At 38.8% G+C, this 25,761-nt stretch overlaps 1 protein-coding gene across 1 annotated transcript in view; it reads right to left on the bottom strand.

Annotated features, from left to right (window-relative positions):
• Window positions 1-18,499: 18,499 nt before the first annotated feature.
• The window catches only part of LOC122808157 (C-type lectin domain family 4 member M-like), a 317,548-nt gene continuing 310,286 nt past the window's right edge, over window positions 18,500-25,761 (bottom strand). Inside the window, exons 3-4 of the mRNA XM_044079130.1 lie at window positions 18,597-18,748; window positions 18,500-18,538 (exon numbers count right to left, since the gene is read on the bottom strand). Coding sequence (XP_043935065.1) covers window positions 18,500-18,538; window positions 18,597-18,748 — 191 coding nt within the window. The remainder of the gene's footprint in view (window positions 18,539-18,596; window positions 18,749-25,761) is intronic.

Raw genomic sequence — 25,761 nt, 5'->3', positions numbered from 1 at the left:
ATACATGAACTGTGATTTAACTACAGTCTACACCTTTTACCTGGTATACCTGTGGAATAATTCTTTGTTAACACTACCTGACTGTTTCTACACATACTCCCAGATTCCATGTGGATGTTATGCACATACCTCTCAATCTCTTATTGTACACACTCTGGTCAAGGCTTGACAAGATGCAGGTAGAAATGGGACATATTTTGATAATTGCTCTCATAAACATTTGGTGAGCTGCTACAATGACAGGTTTGTTTTCATATACCTTTTCTGAGTATTTACATGTCTGATAATCAGTTATATGTCATAAAAAGCTGCCTACATTTCTGAGATCATCACACTGATTTGCCATGGGGACAGTGTAACAGGCGGCAGATTAGGGCCAATCTGGACATTCTGAACAGATGTGTACAGCTGAGGGGTATGATTATGCATACAGCTTACTACATGAACATTCTGACAAATTATTTACAGTTGATGCGTATGATTATGCATACAGCTTACTACATGAACATTCTGACACATTCTGTATATTTGTGGGGTATGATTATGCATATCTGGACATTCTGACACATTCTGTATATTTGTGGGGTATGATTATGCATACAGCTTACTACATGAACATTCTGACACATTCTGTATATTTGTGGGGTATGATTATGCATACAGCTTACTACATGAACATTCTGACACATTCTGTATATTTGTGGGGTATGATTATGCATACAGCTTACTACATGAACATTCGGACACATTCTGTATATTTGTGGGGTATGATTATGCATACAGCTTACTACATGAACATTCTGACACATTCTGTATATTTGTGGGGTATGATTATGCATACAGCTTATTACATGAACATTCTGACACATTCTGTATATTTGTGGGGTATGATTATGCATACAGCTTACTACATGAACATTGGACACATTCTGTATATTTGTGGGTATGATTATGCATAGCCATTACTACATGAACATTCTGACACATTCTGTATATTTTTGGGGTATGATAGCTTACTACATGAACATTCTGACACATTCTGTATATTTGTGGGGTATGATTATGCATACAGCTTACTACATGAACATTCGGACACATTCTGTATATTTGTGGGGTATGATTATGCATACAGCTTACTACATGAACATTCGGACACATTCTGTATATTTGTGGGGTATGATAGCTTACTACATGAACATTCTGACACATTCTGTATATTTGTGGGGTATGATTATGCATACAGCTTACTACATGAACATTCGGACACATTCTGTATATTTGTGGGTATGATTATGCATACAGCTTACTATCTGAACATTCTGACAAATTATTTCCAGTCGATGGGTATGATTATGCATACAGCTTACGACATGAACATTCTGACATATTCTGTATATTTGTGGGGTATGATTATGCATACAGCTTACTACATGAACATTCTGACACATTCTGTATATTTGTGGGGTATGATTATGCATACAGCTTACTACATGAACATTCGGACACATTCTGTATATTTGTGGGGTATGATTATGCATACAGCTTACTACATGAACATTCGGACACATTCTGTATATTTGTGGGGTATGATAGCTTACTACATGAACATTCTGACACATTCTGTATATTTGTGGGGTATGATTATGCATACAGCTTACTACATGAACATTCTGACACATTCTGTATATTTGTGGGGTATGATTATGCATACAGCTTACTACATGAACATTCTGACACATTCTGTATATTTGTGGGGTATGATTATGCATACAGCTTACTACATGAACATTCGGACACATTCTGTATATTTGTGGGGTATGATTATGCATACAGCTTACTATCTGAACATTCTGACAAATTATTTCCAGTCGATGGGTATGATTATGCATACAGCTTACGACATGAACATTCTGACATATTCTGTATATTTGTGGGGTATGATTATGCATATCTGGACATTCTGACACATTCTGTATATTTGTGGGGTATGATTATGCATACAGCTTACTACATGAACATTCTGACACATTCTGTATATTTGTGGGGTATGATTATGCATATCTGGACATTCTGACACATTCTGTATATTTGTGGGGTATGATTATGCATACAGCTTACTACATGAACATTCTGACACATTCTGTATATTTGTGGGGTATGATTATGCATACAGCGTACTACATGAACATTCTGACACATTCTGTATATTTGTGGGGTATGATTATGCATACAGCGTACTACATGAACATTCTGACACATTCTGTATATTTGTGGGGTATGATTATGCATACAGCGTACTACCACTCCCAGGATTCTAACCACGGCTGTGTGTGTTAACAATATGGCAGTTTGGGTCTACTTCATTTCACCTAACTTCCAATTCACTGACTTTCATTTCACTGACTCCATTTCACTGAAATTTCATTTGACTGACTCTTCATTTCACTGACAGTTAATTTGACTGACAAGTATTATTTGCAAGAAAATGGAATATGCCCCCCTTCCCCACTGTAGTGCGACCTTGGAGTTAGAATATATAGTTGGGGGGGTGTGGGGGCGCAGCCCCCCACTTCATTACATATGATATTGTTAAGTTTTGATATAATATTGCTTAGTAAAAGAAAAGTAAGTGGGGGGCTTCACCCCCACACCCCCCCAACTATATATTCTAACTTCAGGGTCGCACTACAGTGGGGAAGGGGGCATATTCCATTTTCTTGCTAATAATACTTGTCAGTCAAATAAACTGTCAGTGAAATGAAATGTCAGTGAAATGAAATTTCAGTCATTTGGTCTCAGTCAAATGGGAGTCAGTGAATTGGAAGTTAGGTGAAATGAAGTAGACCCGGCAGTTTACATCACGGTAGAGTGTGCTATCTGGACATCGGTGTAAAGCTTTTCACTGTTTTCTTTCGAATTCTCCCTCAGTTGTACAATATGATCTTGTGATTACAGACAGTCTTACACATTTTATTTATGTAGCACAGTGTGGGTAACAGTGCTTAATACAACAGTACTATTTAGAAACTGCAACACTGCATTACCATATGATAGCAGAATAAACACAAGCACTCCAGGAGTTAGACCTTTATTGCCAGGCTGTTACACTTTTATTTAAATACAACCTATATGACACTCTTCCTGCCATATTGTCTGGTTTATTCAGTGCATCCCATACACAATACAGTTTTATACTGGCAATAAACTTTCTACTACTTTTATATTTATTTCTTATGATGGTACATGCAAGATTATTGCTAACCTGCCTCGTGACACAGCCTTTGCAGCCTACATGCATGGGCTTCCTGACTCACAGCCCACTCTGCTGCAGCTGTCAGAGCAATGCAGGAATATTTAGCCATACCTATCCATAATATACACGAGCTAGGCAATTATTAAACAGTTAGTAGAAAGAGTACTTACACACTGCTGGGACATCAGCCATCTGCCTAGCTTCTTGGATCCACTGATCCAATAGCTCCCTCTTCCTCCATTTCAAATCAGCATGGTGATGTCTGACCTGCTCAACAGTTGGAGAGATACCAGTGGTACTGGTGAGGTCATGGGCAAGATGGTCTCAGGTCTCCACTTTATACTGGGAGCCCAGGTACTGGCCCTGCAGCAGTCTCTCTTCATGGTGTTTTACCAGGAGCACTACCATGACCTTAGACTCCTGAATGCCCCAGCGCTGCAATTGGAAGCTCAATCCTTCTACAACCCCGGCCATTGTGCCTACAGGAGGAAGTTGCAACCAGTAATGAGATGTATTCCCGCCTGTGGGGTTTAAATACAGATGATTTCCCACACTTTGCCATGATTGGATGGTTTTGAAAATGTTAACCTATGGGCAAACCTGCTTACCTAAGGTTGACATTGCTTAAAGGGCCATACCAATGGGCTAATGTATTTAGCTGGGCTACTCATGGCTTACCCTTTGTAAGTAGAGGAGTGCAATGCTTAGCGTTGCTTATTTTTAAATTTCTATACTATTTGCTGCATGACATTGATTTATCATTCATTACACGTCATAACTTCATTTACTATCCATGATTCATGTGTACATATACTGTATGGGGCACTTGAGTTTCTCAGAGTATTTCACCACTTTATTAAATTAACACCTCACATCTACACTTAATGCAGTACTCCAGTTTACAAATATATGTTATTTAGTAGGTTATACAACGAAAAAGTTGTTTATAAATTCCTTTCACATGTAAAATGTGATTTTGCTTTGGTGAGAATCAAATCCATAATGGCTGCTTTCAAAGGGAATAGTCTAACCACTACACTATTACAGTACTTCATCTGTTAACTGAAACTTATTGTGTTGCAAGCATATCTATTCAGCTGTGGAGGGAAGGGAAATGGCAATAATTGCAGCAGATCCCTAATGTGAACCCCTTTACCTCCATTAACAGTGTATTGGGTCAGATGTTTTGGTGTGAGAGGTTCCGGATGTGGTTCTGATGTGCAATTGCACTATATATATATATATATATATATATATATATATGTATATATATATATATATATATATATATATATATATATATATATATATATATATATATATACATATATATATGTATATATATATATATATATATATATATATATATATATATATATATATATATACATACGCATATATATATATATATATATATATATCTATATATATATATATATATCATATGGGTACATATCACTTCACCTAAAACTCATTTCACTGAGACCAAATCACCTAAAGTTCATTTCATTTAAAATTCATTTCACTGACAAGTAGTACAATAAGGCAATTCAAAGGTATATGTCCTTTTCCCCACTGTAGTGCGATCCTGGAGTTAGTATATATAGTTAGGGGGGCGGGGGGCGTAGCACCCCACTTATTTTCATTTTATGTTGCCTGATTTTGTTTTACATTATTTGGTAAAAGTCAACTAGGTGGAGGGGGGCTGTGCTCACCACATCCCCCCTTAATATATATACTAATGCCAGGATTGCACTACAGTGGGGAAAAGGACGTATACCTTTGAATTGCCTTAGAGTACTACTTGTCAGTGAAATGAGTTTTAGGTGAAGTGATACGTTCCCATATAATATATATATATATATATATATATATATATATATATATATATATATATATGTTGCATATAGGTTCATAGGTTCATAGGTAGGTACTAGGCTATCGGCCTTAGGGCCCATACAAGCCTAGCCAAAAAATGTACCCTGGCTTTCGCCACCCAAGAAAATTATTTTCCTGTGCCCCTGTCGAGCAGAGCCACAGAAGTGATCCCTGGGGTGAATTTCCCATTTCCCATCCAATCATAAAGATTTTTTCTTGAAGAGTGCTAATGAGGAGCTCTGTTTGACATAGATAAGTTGTCTGTTCCAGAGTATGGGAAGTTTCTGGGACAGGAATCTACTTCTCCAGCATGTTCTGTTTATTGTGGTGACAAGGTTTAGGTCCCTACAGTGTGTAGCTCGGAGGGACTGGGATTTAAGTGGAGCATGTCCAACAGCTCTGGGTTTGACATAGCTTTGTATGTTAGGCAGAGATCACCCCTGAGTAGGCGATATGCGATGGAGTAAAGCTGTAGTGTTTTGAGACAGTCTGCATAGGGCATCGGTTTGAAGCCAGTAATCCTCTTTGTGAGGTATTTCTGTGGTCTTTCCAGTTGTTATAGATGTCTTGTGAGGTACATACCAAAAGGCACGTTGTACTCTATAATGGTTCTAATGAGTGATGAGTAGAGGGGAACAATGACCTCTTTTTTTCTGGATGAGAATCCTTTTGTGATGAGATGAGCCAAGTAGAAGGATTTCCTGACCACTGTGGCGATGTGATTATCAAAAGAGAGACTACTGTCCACCTATGTCCCAAGGTCTCTTATCACATTTTCAGCATTAAGTAGACTACCAGCTATGTGTTCATGGGTACAGAGTTTTTACCAAAGGGGATGACAATACACTTTTTGGCATTGAGCTTTAGGTCATGGCTTTGACACCAGGTATCTGTCTCAGTGAGGCCCTTTTGAAGTTTGTCCACATCGTTAGGAGTTTCGATTATGGCTCCTAGTTTGCAGTCATCTGTAAACTTTGTTAGCCAAAGACCTTCTATGTTGGCCTGCACTTCAGAGTAGTAGATACCAAACAGGAGAGGACCCAGGACTGAACCCTGTGGTACTCCACTTGTCACTGGTCTGATGTCAGATTTGGAATCCGCTACTTTCACAGTGTGAGTTCTGTCCATGAGCCAGTTGGCAACCCATCTTGTGAAATAGGGATTTATACCTAGTTTATTCAGCTTATCTACAATTCTAGAGTGCGGGATGGTGTTGAAAGCCTTGGCGAGATCTAGATAAGCTGTGTGAACCATTATATATATATATATATATATATATATATATATATAAATATATATATATATATATATATATATATATATATATATATGTCTACACATATATATATATATATATATATATATATATATATATATATATATATGTGTAAACACAGATATATATATATATATATATATATATATATATATATATGTCTGTATATCTAAATATATATGTATGGTGGCAGTGCAGTGGTGCAGCAGTTAATGTTGTCATCTCACAGCAAGAGGTCCTCCTGTTCGATTCTTGGCTGGGGTGCCTTTTGTGTGGAGTTTGCATGTTCTCCCTGCATTCGCGTGGGTTTCCTCCCACATTCTAAAGACATGTGACTGGAGCGTTTCATCCCAGGCCTTCGCTGAAAATAGGCTTTGTGTAGCCTAGTCTGACTTTCCCGGTCAACAAATGTAAAATAAAATAATAAATATATATATATATATATATATATATATATATATACATACATGCAGCTGCATAAACACATTTTCCCATTTTGCACTGAGCTAATCAAAGGAAGGACACTGAGCAAACTTGGATCTATAATATATAACATTAAGTATTCTGTTTTTTTGCTTATTTTTTCAAGTTATTTATAGCACTTTGTGTACCGTATATTTTTCTAGCTAGTTTCACTGTGTGTGAGGTATTAACTGGAAATTGTCCACTTTTATTAAGCATCTGTTGGGTTTATTGTTTCTGATAACTTGTTGCAGTTAAACACTTTCTCTAAAGGCTCCTTTAGCTGTTTAAAACTTTCATTTAAAGGCTCACTGCTGCTTTTCTGCTGTGAGAAACATTTCTGCAGTTTGTTTCTAAGTAGTGTGGATATTTGTAGCATTCTCCATATTCAGGCTTGTATTTGGGCCTAGTGTTTGTGGAGGCTGTGTGTCTGAGCACATATTCAGGGATATCTTGGTTTAGCCAAAGCCATCAGGCATTTCAGTGAGAGAGAATTGTTTAAGGTCATTGGCTGACTGAGGCCACCTGGACTACAGCTTAGACTAAGCACCTCACTGGTTCTTTTGAGCTTTTTTTTTTCTTAAAAGTTGTCTCAGGTTTCAACTTTCTGTTACCTAAGAAGTTAAGTTGTGAGTGTTTCTAATCGAAGGAAGGACACTGAGTAAACTCAAATCTATAATATATAACATTAAGTATCCTGTTTTTTTTGCTTATTTTTTCGAGTTATTTATAGCACTTTGTGTACTGTATATTTTTCTAGCTAGTTTCACTGTGTGTGAGGTATTAACTGGAAACTGTCCACTTTTATTAAGCATCTGCTGGGTTGTTTTTTTCTGATAACTTGTAGCAGTTAAACGCTTTCTCTAGAGGCTCCTTTAGCTGTTTAAAACTTTCATTTAAAGGCTCACTGCTGCTTTTCTGCTGAGAAACATTTCTGCAGTTTGTGGCTTTGCAGTTGCCCACCCCTACTGCAAATTTGATCTGGGACCCTCCTCTCAGGCTATTGTCATTACCTCATTCTACCTAATACAGGGAGAACATTTGAGAAGGCCAATCAGCTTAGTTTCTGCTCCTCCTTTCTCTCTTTCCACCTAAAAAAAAAAATAAATAAATTTCTAAGCTTGTTTCCTGCCTTTCCCGTGGGTAGTCTAGTCTGGATACAGATTTGCTGTGTCCAGGACTATTTGTGGGCTTCTAAGCCCCCAAGCCTTTCTGTGTTGGAGGGAAGCCTTCTAGTTTAATTTTGTTTCTTAGAAGTCGCCAGTTTTTTTGTTTCAGCACTCAAGTCTGTTTCTTTGAGCTCAGCACTTGTTAAGAACTTATTGTAAGCACTAAATAAGCTACAAATTACTACAGCACTCAACTTTCCTCACTGTCTAGAGGAAAACAGTTTCTAGTACTTAACAAATAAGCACCTATCCAGGCATGTCTAAGGGTCAGCTCCCGGTGTTTTCTCCTGTCTACCTGATGAATCTGGGCATTTTGGGGCAATGCAGTAATTGTCTCATGTACACAGACAACCGTCTCCTCCTACCACCCAACACTACAACCTGTGAGAGATGCACTTATATAGCCAAACTGGAAGCAAAGCTCTCTTCACCTAAGACTGGACTACACAGTCAATAGAAGGTAAACACTTGCACCACACCACAATCAGCACATAGTCCCTCAAAATCTACACCACCAAAACACACACATAGAAACACAACAAATACACCTACATTCATGGAGGCTCTCAGTAAAAACCTGCCCAAGCAACAGGAAGCTCCAAAGCAGAAACACAAGCAACCTCCACCCCCCCCCAACACAACCCAAATGACACATAGCCCACAAACTCAGTGTGCCACTCAACCACAGCCCATAAGGCATAACAATGTACCCAACACTCTAGTCATAGGTGACTCTATAGTCAGGCACACTGACGTTCCACTCACCAGGCTAAACAAGGAGAAAGGTACTGTCAGCTACCTGTTGGGTGCCAGGATCCACCACATAATGCATGCTCTCAGGTCACTCCACAACAAGTACAAATATGACTCTGTCATTGTCTATGTTGGTGTGATTGACCTGAGACATACCTCCTTGGACTACATGAAAATGGACTTGGAGGAGCTGTCCGATCTTGTAGCCCAGGCAGGTATGACCCTAGCCCTGAGTAGCATCCTGCCATCACCCAGAATGATACCACAGTACAAGGACAAAATGATTGACTTCAACAATTGGCTAAGCTTCTGGTGTCATTCTAAGGGGATCCAGTATCTGTCTGCCTGGGATTACATGATCGACAAACCACGATGCTTTGCCAGAGATGGCCTGCACCTGTCGCCCCTGGGATTCTGGATACTGGCTAAGGCTCTAGCCACCCCTATAGTGCCTTTTTTAGGCAAGGTTCAAATGACAAATTCACCACAGTAACAGGTACAGGCAAGAAGAATCTGAGGGTATTGCTACTCAATGCTAGAAGTCTAAGCCTCAAAATGCACTCACTCGAGGCACTCCTTAAAATGGAGAACATCAACATCTGTGCAGTGACAGAGACCTAGTTCAAGGCTCCAGAGAGTACCCCTGCATTACCAGGCTATAATTCATACCACACTTTTCAGCCACCTAACCTGGGCCAAAACACTAAAGGCAGAGACGTGTCCATATTCAATAAGGATATCCGCACCTCCAGGCTAATTGCTCAGCATAATGCATCTGAGATTATCCAAGTGCAACTAACTCTGGACAAGACCACAATCCAAATTGTAGCTTGCTACAGATCCCCCACCATGCCCCAGGATTCCCACTCCTCATTTCTTGATACACTGGAAAATATTAGGGTGCAACCTAACACCCTAATAATGGGCGATTTCAACTACCCTACTATTAACTGGGAAAATTCTCATGTACCAACTCTTGTGCTCAATGTTTTCTGGAATTTATAAATTCCAATGCCCTGGATCAACTTATCCACAACCCCACCAGGGGCAGCAATATCCTAGACCTTGTTATTACCAACATGGGCAACTGGTGCTCAACAACAGAGGTCAGTTCCTCGTTGGTCAGATCCGACCACAAGCTAATCACCCTAGACATCCACATCCCTCCCCCACCCCCCATTAGGGAAACCACAGTAAAACATTTCTCCAAAGCCAACTTCATGCTTCTTAAGACAGAAGTGGCAAACTTCACGACACCCATGCTGATAGACAATAGATGTAGGACTGCTGAATCCTACACAAATGCACTTCATAAGCACTTACACAAGTGCATGAATCGTGCAATCCCTAACAGAACCAAGATGCTATCCTCCAAAAAAGGAAGCCAATCTGGTGGTCCCCTGCCATAAACAAACTCTACAACAGAAGAAAGAAACTGTTGCAAAAAAGAGTAAATCCCATGATTGGAGAAACTCCCTGGTCAGCCTCAGTAAGAAGCAGAGATCCCTCATAAAATTCTCCAAAGCTAGTTATGAAAACAAAATCGCCACTGACTCTAAAGACAACCACTAAGCATTCTATAGCTATGTCAAAAATCTCAGTGGCAACACTCATATCTGCTCTGAGTTTCAGCACAATGGCACTAAATATACAGAACCAACTGATATTGCCAACATCCTGGCAGATAGATTCAGTGCTAACTTTACTCCCCTGTCGTCCCCTAAAGGGCCCATCTCTATACCGGAAGAATGCAAAGTTCCTGTAACCACGGCTGCACAGGTAAAAAACACACTATCCAAAGCCAAGAACACAGCATCCATGGGACCTGACAACATCCCAGGCTGTGTTCTACATGATCTACAGAATGAACTGGCACCCCATCTAAGTATCGTGTTCAAGCATAGCCTCACCTCAGGCTATGTGCCCACTGAATGGTGCACAGCAATGGTTATCCCACTCCACAAAGGGGAGCCACCACAGACCCAGGAAACTACAGCTCCATTAGCCTAATGAGCCTGGTCTGCAAGGCTATGGAACGTATCATCATGGAACTTATAAACAATGACATTGGTAATCTCCAAACTCAGGACCCCACCCGGTTCGGGTTTGTAAAAGGCAGATCATGTCTCCTAAACCTGATAGACTTCTTTGAATAAGTCACCAAAGCCGTAGATGAGGATAAGGTGGTTCACACAGCCTATCTGGATCTCGCTAAGCCTTTCAACATTATCCCCCACTCTGCAATAATAGATAAACTCACTAAACTAGGTATAAATCCCTATGTCACAAGATGGGCTGTCAACTGGCTCACTGACAGAACCCACACTGTGAAAGTAGCAGACTCCAAACTAGGAGCCATAATCAAAGCTCCAAAAGATGTGGACATCCTACAAAAGGCCCACGCTGAGACAGATGCCTGGTGTCAAAGCCATGGCCTCAAGCTCAATGCCAAAAAGTGCATTGTCATCCCTTTTGTTAAAAACTCTGTACCCATGAACTACCACATAGGCAGTAGTCTACTTAACACCAAAAGTGTGATAAGAGACCTTGGGACACAGGTGGACAGTAGTCTCTCCTTTGATAATCATATTGCCACATTAGTCAGGAAATCCTTCTACGTGGCACACCTCATCACAAAAGGTTTCTCATCCAGGAATAAAGAGGTCACTGTTCCCTTCTACTCATCACTCATTAGACCCATTATAGAGTACAATGCCCCTTTTGGCATGTACCTCACAAGGCATCTACAACAACTGGAAAGGCCACAGAAATACCTCACAAAGAGGATTACTGGCCTCAAACAGATGCCCTACACAGACCGTCCCAAAGAACTGCAGCTTTACTCTGTCGCATATCGCCTACTCAGAGGCGATCTCTGCCTAACACACAAAGCTATGTCAAACCCAGAGCTTTTAGACATGCCCACTTAAAGAAATCCCAGTCCCTACAAGCTACATGCTCTAGGGACCTAAACCTTGTCACCACAATAAACAGAACATGCTGGAGGGATAGACTCCTGTCCCAGAGACTTCCCATAGTCTGGAACAAACTACCTATATCAAACAAAGCTCCTCATTAGCACTCTTCAAGAAAAATCTTGATGATTGGATGGGAGATAGGAAATTCACCCCGGGGATCACTTCTGTGGCTCTGCTTGACAGTGGCACAGGAAAATAATTTTCTTGGGTGGCGAAAGCCAGGGTACCTTTTGGCTATGCTTATATAGGCCCTAGGGCCAATAGCCTAGTACCTACCTATGAACTTATGTTGACTGACTGTGCTGCATGATATGTTTGTGGAAGCATCGTATTTATCAATATCTGCTATGGCTTAGTGGTAAGTCACTTTGGCTATAATATGCAGGGTCCTGGGTTTGAATATTGCAAGGGCTGATTGCTGCTGGATACAGAGTGAGTAAGGCAGTTATAAGTGGGTTTGCATGACAGTAAGCAATGCTACCTGCTGGTTAAATATGCTTACAGTGAGTTAGCCTCAAAATGGCTTAACCATTGTGCGCATTGCTCACCCCCACACAAACAGGATTAATCCCGCTTACCCTCACACTAATTTAGAAAGAAATGAAACATAGGTCTTGGGAAAGTAGTAGATTTGGACACTTTATACTTATTTTACACTGTCTGCTGTACGGCATGGATTTATCATTCATTACACATTATAACTTCATTTAGTATCCCTGATTAATGTGTACATATACTATATGGGGCACTTGTGTTTATATGTGGATTTTAACACATTATCACAATGACACCTCACATCTGCACTTAATGCAGTAGTCTGGTTCACAAATATATGTTATTTAGTAGGTTATACACCAAAAATAATGTTCATATATTGATTTCACATAGAAAATGGAATTTACTACAGTGAGGATTGAACCAGGAATGGCTGCTTGCAAAGTGAACGTGCTGATCACTACACTGTTGCAGTACTACTTAAATTGAATATATCTTGCTATTTATCTTCTTGTATTATTTAAGCAACAGTATGCGTAGTTAAGCAATGAGTAAACACGTGCACCTATGGTTAAATGTAATCTCTTTGATAAAAAAATTAATTTCTCTACTGTTATTTTCTCTAGACAGGGACAGGTTTCACTTATTGCTGTGGATTTCTGCGTACATCTGCAAATTTGGCAGACATCCTCACAATCCCCCATACCTCTCAACCTCTTCATGCAAACTATCTTGACAAAGCTTGACAAAATGAGGTACAACTACGGACATATTTTAAATATTACTCTTATAAATCTGGGAAAGTTGCTAGAGTAACAGGATTTGTTTTAATATACGTTATCGGATGGATTTAGGGTCTAAGACTCAGATGTATGCCATTATCTAATGGCTTCAATCCTGACATCTAACCAGTGATTTCCCAGGACAAATGGGGTCCAGGCCAACTGTATGGCTGACAAATCTGGACATTCTGCAAAGATTTGTACAGTTGGAAGGTATGCAACCTCCTATGAGCGTTCTCACTCATTGTAATTGCTGAACGGCACATCCTGAGGGGCATGTGTATTGTGAGAGCTTTGCTCCCAGACATGCCCCCTGTACTTGTCCATGCTCCGTGTCCATTTAGGAGCAGAGGCAGTGCGCCTTCATAACTATGCATGGCACGCTGCCATGCTGCTCTTAAAAGGTTGCTTCTATGCAGGATTAAGCTATTTCTGCATGGCGGTTTACTGAATCCCAGGATGTGTCTTGTTGTATTAAACTCTAAGATATGTATTGGTTACTTTTTAGTTCAGATTATTTTAAGAAAATATTATGCCTTGATGTTTTAGTTCTGAATTACTTTTACTTGGTAAAAAACAAAAGGATTAGTACCTCTGTAAATTTCAGAAGAGGGAAACTTTTTTTTCTGTTTGTTTTTGCTAATTTAAACCACAATTGGAAAATGTATTTTTTTCACTAGGAATTGATCTTTTTGCGGGGGGGGGGGGTCAAAAATATTTGTAAATACATTGATAGATATGATAAGTTCATTGAATATAGGAAGCCTGGTAAAGGAAAGAAGTTTGAGACAAATGAGAAGTGATCCAATATAAAGGTTAAACACGTGATGTTGCCGGGTGCCATTGTGAATAAGGACTGCACAGACATAGCATACATTTGTGAAAATCTAGTTGTAATGTTTTCATATAAGACATGGACAACATTGAAAAGTATGTAATGGAAATGACTTATAATTATTTGGGCTAAGAGTAACAGAGTATGGTTTATGCAGGAAGATCACGAGCCAGAGTCAGAAAATGTTGATGCATTCTAGTAAGTTCTAGTAAGTGAAGCTGCGCAAGTGGCCATTGGCAGGGTATGTGTAATTCTGAAAACTAAACACTGCAACATGGCCAGGTGCAGCATGCTAATCACTGTAAAATGATATAGTAATGAGCAGAATTATTAAAATGAGCCTTTTTGTGTATAATAATGAGGAAGAACAGGTGATTATTAGGCAGAGAGACACAGAAATGTGTAAGTGCCATGTGAAGGTGCTGCACACACTGTACATTTGAATTCAGCTGAATATTCATGTTTATCTTGAGGAATTGATAATTAATGTTAGGGGTCGTCCCACCTGTGAAGTACCACACTCAGCCTTTCCAGAGCATTGAAAATATTGCCCAATATATTTTATATTGTGTTGGGCAGCTACAGTAGCACTTAAAAAGCAGGTATAGGTGACTGGTCCAACTGTGGCGGGTTCAGAAGTTGCTAATCTCTGAGTTGTTTCACAGCATAATGGTTCTGTTTGCTTATGCTCGAACTTACATCATGCAAATTCATCTGGCTGGACATGATAGCTATACTAAGTAAGGCTCAACACATTACTGTTTCTGAATCTTTCAGTTTGTGTAACGAAAACCTGCTACACATTATTCTCAATTGTACAAAATGTTGTGCATACATCTGTGTCCCTAAATGTCACTCTCTGCATTCATTGTCCAGACCATGCCTTGGGGAGGACTGTAAATCCACATGCAACTGCGTGTAAATGGAGTCACTGTCATGGCTGATTCTTAACAGCATATACAGGGATACAAGACTGCCACGTTTCACACTTTAACGTGGCACTGTGAACCATAATAATAATACAATACATATACTATCCTAGTCTATTATCCATCATGAGACTGAGGTACCAATGGATGTTCATCAGTGCATGGTAGAGTGGACATGTAAAACTTGATTTGTGCACTAATTTTCAGTGATTTTTACTGAAGGTGAGACATCATGGCTAGAGAAGGAGAGGATAGTACTCTTTTTATAGTGCAAAATAATGTGAAGAAAAATGCAAAATATTTCTGAACCTTCTCCATAAGGATGATGACCAGAGGCTCCTGCAGGAGCATTATAATGGGCCTCACTATAAGACTGAAACCTGGAATATTTTAGCACAGATTGTCACTCATTCCACTGGCATCCCACCCATAGTGAAACAATGATGTTACCATTAAAGTGAAATGAGGCACTGCAGACCTGATCTTCTGCTCCAATGGAAGGATGAAGTTAAACAGCAGTGACCACCTCCATACTGTAAGTATAACCTATCTTAGTTACATATATAACCTGCCTTGGCATGCTATCTATAAATATTATACAGTGTTATTTTTATCTCTATATCCTATGACGTAAGTGAAGTTAACAGGTGTTCTCACAGGAGGAGATTGGAGCACCTAAAACACCACTAGGTTGAGTACATTTGCTTCAGACTATACTGCTTACATTATTAACAACAGCAGATATTCATTCCCAAACAGTACACATGTCTGACATCATTGCTAGTTCTGTGATAACTGCCATAAACAAAAGGTAGCATGATAACTATTGAATCTGGGTCTCTGATTGCCATTGCAGCTCCACACCTCCTGCCCAACATTAGCTACCCACTTCACATAGCCCTTCACCAGATGCTGAGAGAGATGCGCCCACAAGTAACAGTGTCAGTAGAGGCAACACCTTTCTCACGCATAAGCAGCTGGAAGGCATTGAGGGAAGATAATCAACAGGAAGTTGGATTCCAGAATTAATCGAATGGAGAACTTCATCGACTGACTCATTGAGTCAAGTCCTGACCAACACAGTCTCCATTGTTCTACACAGGGTCCAGTGGTGACCACATCCAGTGTGGCAAATAATATCCCATTGAGTCATAGATAGTAGAGACAGTGACTAAGGACATACCATTCTATCTCCATTAATGGTGTTTCTCTTCCTTTTTTCTATACCCTCCCCAGTTGGTTGTTCAGTCCACCCCTCAATATTGTCTTCCCACTGTTTTTATGATATGTTATTCACCAGTGTTTCCCCTCCATCATTGTGTTATCACATACCCTGTCAGTCAAGCCTGTCTTCCTCTAATACCTATACTAATCTTCTTACCTTCCCACACCTGTCAGTCATGTCTGTCTTCCTGTGATACCTAACCTAATCTTCTCACCTTCCCACACCCTGTCGGTCGTGTCTGTCTCCCTCTGCTATCTAACCTAATCTTCTTACCTTCCCACACCTGTCAGTCACATCTGTCTTCCTCTGCTTCCTAACCTAATCTTCTTACCTTCCCACACCTGTCAGTCTTGTCTGTTTTACTCTGTTACTTAACCTAATCTTCTTACCTTCCCACACCCTGTCGGTCGTGTCTGTCTCCCTCTGCTATCTAACCTAATCTGCTTACCTTCCCACACATGTCAGTCACATCTGTCTTCCTCTGCTTCCTAACCTAATCTTTTTACCTTCCCACAACTGTCAGTCATGTCTGTCTTCTTGTGATACCTAACCTAATCTTGTCACCTTCCCACACCCTGTCAGTCGTGTCTGTCTCCCTCTGCTGTCTAACCTAATCTTCTTACCTTCCCACACCTGTCAGTCACACCTGTCTTCCTCTGTGACCTAAACTAATCTTCTTACCTTCCCACAACTCTCAGCCATGTCTGTCTTCCTGTGATACATAACCTAATCTTCTTACCTTCCATTGTCATCCTTTACTACCTTCTCCAACTTGCCTTCCATTTTGGTATAAAAATGGACACTTTTCCCACAACCCCCCCCCCAAACAAAACTCCCTATTCCTCTCCTCCATCCTGTTCATTACTTAATTGCCAATTTTCTGTTCGACCATCTGCTTGCTTCCCTTCTTATCTATTTTCTGTACTGCCATTTCCACCCTCTAAACTGGTCAAAAAATAGATGAGCACTCCTCACACATGCCCATCTAAGACTTTCAAATCACTTATATTTTGTGATTGTACTGTGCACATTGGGTTACAAAGAGCATTATCGATGTCCATGTACAACTGACAAGAACTGTCACTGCTGAATGTACACCAAAGAGTTGGGCTGCCATGTTCTGTATGTCTAACTATTAAGCACAACCACTGTTATGCACTACATATATTGTCCTCGTCCAACAGCAGCCACACAAATGAGGTTGCTATCACTGAGCAGTATTTGGTAAACATAACATAAGATAAAACTGTCAGGACCTGAGTAGTTCCATTTGCAAAGACTTACAATGATAGCTATGTTTAAGGATGATAGATTGCACTCCAAAGGTGCTGTTCTGATGAGTCGTTGTTAACTCTTATTCTTTCACTCTACAAGTCCGTAACAATCAACTGCAATGTGTTTCCCAAGACTTTTGTCTCACTGCTTTTGTATCTCAGCTTGCAAATGAAGTGCTTTGCAGGGTGTAAGTTGGCAAGGCTGTGGATTCAAGTCCTCTCTGGGTTGTATACTTTTTGACTCTTTTATTCTTTCATTAGGTAATGATCAAATGCTATATGCATATCACTGATGACTTTTTATTGCTTCTGTAAATAAAGTGCTTTTGCACACTATAAGTAAGCAAGGACATGAGGTAAAATCCTTCTAGGGTGGTACACTTTTTGTCTCGTTCATTCTACAAGTGTGTAACAATCAACTGATATTTGATTCACTGACACATTTTCCCTTACTGTTCCTGTAAATGAAGTGCTGTGCACAGTATAAATGGCAGGATTGTGGATGCAAAGTCCCAGTATGCACTGTTTTATATGTTTTATTTTCAACTAGTTGACATTTATATCTGAGTGCGTAATTCCCTTTCTTCATTGTCTTCCACACCCGATTGTGTCACTACTTCCTTTTGCAGTCTAGCCTAATTTATATGTTTGCATGGTTGTACTACCCTCTACACTCCTGCCTTCATCTTACTGCCCTCTACACTCCTGCCTTCATCTTACTGCCCTCTACACTCCTGCCTTCATCTTACTGCCCTCTACACTCCTGCCTTCATCTTACTGCCCCCTACACTCCTGTCTTCATCTTACTGCCCTCTACACTCCTGTCTTCATCTTACTGCCCTCTACACTCCTGCCTTCATCTTACTGCCCTCTACACTCCTGCCTTCATCTTACTGCCCTCTACACTCCTGTCGCCATCTTACTTCCCTTACTACCTTCTGCAAGCTACATTCTCTATATCATATATCTTGTCTGTTTATCTATTTATCTATCTAGATAAAGGTAGAGAGATATATGTCTGTCTCTATCTATCTATCTATCTATCTATCTATCTATCTATCTATCTATCTATCTATCTATCTATCTATCTATCTATCTATCTTTCTATTTAGCTATCATCTGTCTTTCTATCTATACATTCCTCTCTGCAATTATTTTGATTATCTTTTTAAAGTTGGCATAGATGCACTTCATACTTTTAATGCAAAAATGGCAGTTTCATAGCCTGACTAAATGGAAAAAATATACAGACTGATTAAGCATGTAAAAAATATTGGCTTCTCTCACCTGTTCCTCTGCACTTTTGATCACTACTAAATCTGAGGACAAACTTTTACAACGAGTTTGTGCACTATGCCAATTTTCAGCACTTGTTGCAAAATAGTAACAGCTGGGGCTAAGAAAGTCCCATCCTGAAGGGCAACACTTGCCCTGCAATCCTGAAAAGAGTAATAAACACAAGCAGGTTAATACCTATCCGTAATACAAAACATGAACATAGAGTTTGTAATTCAGTGATTTCAACTCTGCTAACAATAGATATCCTATCACAAGCACATTTATTTACAGATATAATGAAAAGATCAGCTTCTTCACAAATAAACGAGAATGACAAAACAAAATAAGTGTGTTACCACAGTCTTTCTATATTGCAAAACAAAATAGCACTTATAAAACACTTGCTATTCATTCCAATAGGTATTTCCACAAATCAGTAGAACAGTTCTGTAAGGCATAACATAAAAGGACATCATTCATCATCACTCTTGGCTTCAAGAATACCATTCTGAACTCTGCCCTTCAGGGACACCATTTGACTTGTCTTGTTGTTCCATTTAAACTCTTTCTGGCTCCTTCTCCTCACACAGAGGTCAGAACATTTGGCTTTTATCAGGGTAATGGGTCTGAAATGCCTCATAATTCAGTTGATTCCCATTTATTCCTACCGTACTCCTGTTTGCCTGCCTTGCCTTAACTAGCCTAAAAGGCTCAGTGTCCCATAGGGTCAGCAACCAGTGCAATGTACAATATGTGTGTGTGTGTGTGTGTGTGTGTGTGTGTGTGTGTGTGTGTGTGTGTGTGTGTGTGTGTGTGTGTGTCAGAGCTGTCTTGTGTAATGTTACATAGCGCTTCCCTTACCTAACTTAACAAATGTGCCAACCCTAACCCTGCCCCTAAGCTTAAAATTACACTTTATAAAAAGGCTTTTTTGTAATGCTAGTACAAATTTGGTTGTAGTGTTACACATGGGTTTTCATTTAAATATCGTAAAAGGAAATTGTATTCTTTTTGAGATCTGTTATAAGCTTTGTGTTTACAGTTTTTAGTAATGCAAATGTTCAAAGGCTTTGTATTTAGCATTTTTACCTTTTGAACATTTCTACTATAATAATATACATATGGGTTCCATGTCAACATAGTGAAAGGCAGTATGCTGACTGTCATAATATTGAACATGTAATGCTGAACTGTCAAAAATGCTGAAATGTTAAAAAAGTTGAAATAAAAATACCTACTCCCCTACATGTGAAGAGATATGGATTTGCCTTTCCTGCAAGATTCAAGTTAACATGTGCTTCCAAGATTCAATAACAGGAGTGACATTATTTGTTGATACTCTGTATCCTGATGTATATGTATATAGTACATGTATGATATTAGTAAATAATACGAGTTCAACATTGGAAAGTTTCAGCATTTTAACATTTCAGGATTTAGCATTCAGTATTATGACTTTCAGCATACTTCTATTCAGTAAGATGAAGATATATACATGTATAATATATATATATATATATATATATATATATATATATATATATATATATATATATATATATATATATATACATATATATATATGTATATATTAATATATATATATATATATATATATATATATATATATATATATATATATACACACATATATACACACACACATATATATATATATATATATATATATATATATATATACACACACACACACACACACACACACACACACACACATATATATATATATATATATATATATATATATATATATATATATATATACACTTATATAGATATATGCAGATATATCTAATACATACTCACACACACACACATAAATATATATATATATATATATATATATATATATATATATATATATATATATAGAGAGAGAGAGAGAGAGAGAGAGAGAGAAGAGAGAGAGCGTGATAGATAGGGATATGCAGATGCACAGAAAGTCCAAATAAATCACAAAATCCAGCACTTAGTAAAGGTAAGAATGTGACTTAATACAGGAAAAATGTGTAGATAAACAACTTTAATTTAAATCTTTTTCAGTATCTAAAAGATTCTTGCATCACAGAGCTCTACTTATATACAGGAAATTCATGTCACATGATAAAAACAAGCAGATAACAGAAATAATGTTTTCTTTAAAATATCATAAGAAAATCTCTTTTTAGAATACAAATGCAAGTACGTAATAAAATAATAAGAAAATCCCTGGGATTCAATAAACTCCATGCAGGAATAGCACTATTCCTGTACGGAGTGGTTCGTGTCCATATAGCATAGCAGTGCACCTTGCATATTCATGATGGTATGCTGCTGTTTAACCTACACGGTTAATTATGTATTTATGTTGGTTAGGATACAGAATTTTAATTGGTTTATTCTAATTAATGGAATAATTAGTTGGATGATAAAAGTTAGGTGGTTGTGTAAGGTCCGCATCTGAAGAAGTCTGTGTAATAGCAATGAAAATGCAGTGTTTGTAAAGCGTTTATGTGGTGAATTTTTCATTAAACTTGGATTTACTGAATGAGAGAGCGCAGTTTTTCCCTTTCTAAGGTGCAGTTCTTGGTTTTGTGGTGACAGTAACTGTTTGGTACCTTATTCAGTATATTATTTGGATTACAAGTTCCTTTTGCTGAACATGGAAAGAGAAAACAGCATTCCACCTGATGAAAGGGGCGGTTTAGAAGAGATTGGCCAAATGAGAAAGCTTATTGGCCATCTCTCTTAATTGAGTGACTTGGTCATTCCATTGAGCCATACAATGGTGGATATCATCACCAAAGCCCAGAATGGGCAGAACTAGGAGTTTATTAATGGAGCTTGCCCTAAAACTAATGGCAGATGGATTCTTGGGATTTTTTGAGAGAAATAAAAGATGAGTTATACCGTGATAATGCTGTCTTCATTACTATTGATGTGGTAGATTTATTTTCTATTGTATCACATGTTGAAGGATTGCAGATGTTAGAAGAAATTATATTTGAGGATGGGAAACTCACCCAAAATGAAAAATTGGTGTGTTTATACTTTATGGATTTGGTTTTAAAAAACAATTTTATTTTTTTAAGGGTGAATTTTATCAACAAAAGCAGGGAGTAGTGATGGGAGTGGCATGTGCCCCTACCTATGCCAACCTAATCTTAGCAAAATGGGAAGAAAAGTGTATCTTGAGATCCATATATTCTGGGTATTGGACCCTCCATGGGAGATTTTTGGATGATATATGCATCCTATGGACAGGTACCTTAGAGAAATTACAACAATTTATTACTTATATAAGCAATTCAACAACATTTTTGAGTTTTACCCATAATTACTCCTATGAGAAATTACAATACCTTGATGTGAAAATATAGAAAAACAATGTACAAATTAATTTGAAAATTTATAGGAAGACCACATTTACTAATTCCTTCCTACACTTCAACAGTGCACACCTCCCACATTACAAGCAAAATATTATAAAAGGGCAATATGTACGCACAAGTAGAATGTTGTCACTTGATGAAAATTTTAAGGAAGAAAGTAAGACACTGGAAACTTTGCTTAAAGAGAGGGGTTACCCTACTGAGTCGATTTTAGAAGTTAGAAAAGAAGTAAACGAAGGTAGGAAGGAAAGGTTTAAGCCCATCTTAGGGGAAGCAACAACAAGTAAAGGGAGGTGGAAAAAGGTCAGCAAGACGAGTTTGGAAAGGCCTTAGTATTAGAGTATAATGCCAGTGCAGGGCTGGCCAAGAAGGTCATGAAGACTGAATGGGAAAAGTTTATAGGTATCATCGACCTGGGTGAAGTCTCTAAAGATGGGTTAAAAAGTGAGTATTGAAACTCTCAGAATTTGAAATGTCTCTTGTAAAATGAGTACAAACACAACTCAGATAAAAAAAGGAAAGGGACCTACAAGTATGACCATTGCACACAATACAATTACATTGTGAACAAAGACAGATTATTTATTGCTAGCAGAAACTGGTGGATAGTCAGAAGTGAATTTTTTTAATTGTGACTCAGCTGGATTAGTTTACTGTGCAACTTGTGAGGAGTGTGTTTTTTTTTTTATGTAGGAAATACAGAACGTAAACTAAGGAGGAGAATCTATGAGCACCATTATGATATACAAACAAAGAAAGAAAGAAACAAATGCTTTGTACATATATACAAGGGAATGTACGAAAGCACGCTATGTATTTTTTGTACTGGAACAGGTGAAGAAGAAAGTTAGAGGGGGATTATGGAAAGAAAAAGTTGAGTACAAAGAGTTATTGTGGCAGTTAAAATTGCAAGCTACAACACCATCAGGTTTGAATGATAATATTTCTATTGCCCCACTATTAAAGATGAGAGCGGCAAAGTTATGATGAGTAGCAAAGGGGGGAAATGTGTTCTGAAAATCCTTTCTTAAAAATGAGTGCAATTTTAGCTTTGAACCAAAAGATAGAAACCTTGTGCTATTTTCCACTGCCTTCTAACATTTTAACTTTTTGATATGTATATTTTAAATTTATGAGAATTTACTTATTAATATCCATTTTACTAAATGTATCGAGTTTATTTATTAAAAGTTTTTAAGGCAATCTTAGATATTTAAAATGTATGTATGTGTATGGATTTTATGGAAAGGGTTTTATGAATGGTTTTAACAATGGTCTTAATGTTTTTAACAATGTTTTTAATTATGTATTTGTGTTAGTTAGGATACAGAATTTTCATTGGTTTATTCTAATTAATGGAATAATTAGCTGGATGATAAAAGTTAGGTGGTTGTGTAAGGTCCGCATCTGAAAAAGTCTGTGTAATAGGGATGAAAACGCAGTGTTTGTAAAGCGTTTATGTGGTGAATTTTTCGTATTAAACTTGGATTTACTGAATGAGAGAGCTCTGTTTTTCCCATTTCTAAGGTACTGTTCTAGGTTTGTTGTAACATATCTTTTCTGAGGGGTATGAAGTCAGAAACACAAATGGATGATACCATTTACTGACTGCAATCCCCACAGTATGCTACTGATTTTCCAAAGACAAAAAATGCCTGAGGAACACACCAAACATGAGAGTCCAAAATCTGGCCGTTCTGTGGATAGCCCTACAGTTGAAAGTTATGTCAACCACATAACACTGTCAGACTTAAAATCAGACAGAAAAGCCATGTCCACACAAATCCTGATAAACTAGCATTAATTCAACTGTATAATAGCAGTACTTACATCCTGTCCCTATGTCTGGAACATTCTCCCCCAATTTGTTGGGCTGTCTCCACAGTTTTCATTGTAAGAGAAATTTGCAACTACCCTCTGTGCTGCTGTTGTTCACACACCTCCATGAAGTCCCCCTCACAAGCAAGGAAAAGGGGCAGCCCCCGCATGAAGTAATGAATTATAGGAGTGTGTCATTGGCTATAGGAATAACAACACAGCTGTTCTGCATGCAATTAGCAAGTGGGGGACATCAATTGGTGCACAGGCCATCAGCTGCTCATGAGCATTACCTACAAAAGGCAAGCTACTGCCTATGCCAAACAGATGTATACCCTGTGTCTGGCAGAAAGGCAGACAGACAGACAAACAAACCAAACAACACAGATTGGAATCAAACCAACCACACTTGGAAAAAAAAAGATATGTCAAACAAGTAAGCATGTTATGGAATCCAGTAGGGGGTATGTAATAATGGGAAATAGGAAGTTCAACAAATATGTCTCAACAAGACTTGCTGTACTGATATATTGTTGATCAGAACCTATGACCATAGCATCTGGGTCAATCTGCAGTGACATAGATCACAGCTGAGGCCCCTGAGTCGCCCCAGGAAAGGATGCTTTACATATGACTACTACTGGAATGTGTGTTAAACAATACTGAATGTGATACTGCTAGGCCAGCTACTGGGATGTCGTAGACATCCATATGTTAATTGTGACTACAGCTATGATAGACATGTTTGTCTCAGAAATGTGAGAGACCTATACAGGGTATTTGCATAGTAAACTACTGTTGCAGATGTGTGTGTTGAACTGTCTGTGATATACTGAGCTCATATCATTCAACTGTCCAGTGTTATGCACACTGACCATATGTGTGCCTCATATTTGTAGTCATTTACTCAGAGTTGTGTTATGTCTGGCAAATCATTGGCAACCTGTGAAGACTGACAGTACAACATCTCCTTCTCTTTCTTTTGGCTGTTCCCATTAGGGATCACCACAGCGGATCATCTGTCTCCATTTCCTCCTGTCCTCTGCATCTTGTTCTGTCACACCAACCACCTGCATGTCCTCTATCACCACATCCATACACCTTATCTTAGGCCTTCCTCTTTTCCTCTTTCCTGGTAGCTTCATCCTCACCACCCTTTTCCCAATATACTCAGCATCCCTCCTTAGTACATTTCCAAATCAACATAATCCAGCTACTCTCTGGCTTTGTCTCCAAACCGTCCAACCTTGGATGACCCTCTAACATACATATTCCTAATCCTGTCCACCCTCATCAGAACCCAGTGCAAATCTTAACATCTTTAACTATGCCATGTCCAGCTCTGACTCCTGCCTTTTTGTCAATGCCACTGTCCCCAACCCATATAACATAGCTGGTCTCACTACCCTCTTGTAGACCTTCCCTCTCACTCTTAATGGTACTCATCTGCCACAAATAATTCCTGACACTCTTCTCCATCTACCCATCCTGCCTGTACTCTCTTCTTTACCTCTCCCCAACGCTTGTCATTACTCTGAACTGTTGATCCCAAGTATTTAAACTCATCCATGTTTGCAAACTCTACTCCCTGCAACCTCATCATTCCTCTATCCTCCCTCACATTCACACACATATATTCTTTCTTAGTCCTGCTAACCATCATTCCTCCCCTCTCTAGAGCATATTTCCACCTCTTCAGAGTCTCCTCAACCTGTTTTCTACTCTCACTACAGATCACAATGTCATCTGCAAATATCACAGTCAACGGGGACTCCTGCCTGATCTTGTCTGTCAACCTGTCCATCACTACTGTAAATTAGAAAGGGCTCAGAGCTGATCCTTGATGTAATCCCACCTCCACCTTAAATGCACCTGTCACTCCCACTGCAGAACCACCGCTATCACACTACCCTTGTACAGATTCCTCCACCACTCCTGACTTCCTCATACAATACCACAACTCC

The sequence above is a fragment of the Protopterus annectens genome, chromosome 8.part0 (assembly GCF_019279795.1).
Source record: "Protopterus annectens isolate FY-2018-M chromosome 8.part0, PAN1.0, whole genome shotgun sequence".
NCBI classification, from domain to species: domain Eukaryota; kingdom Metazoa; phylum Chordata; order Ceratodontiformes; family Protopteridae; genus Protopterus; species Protopterus annectens.
This window is presented reverse-complemented; position numbering and strand designations above follow the sequence as displayed.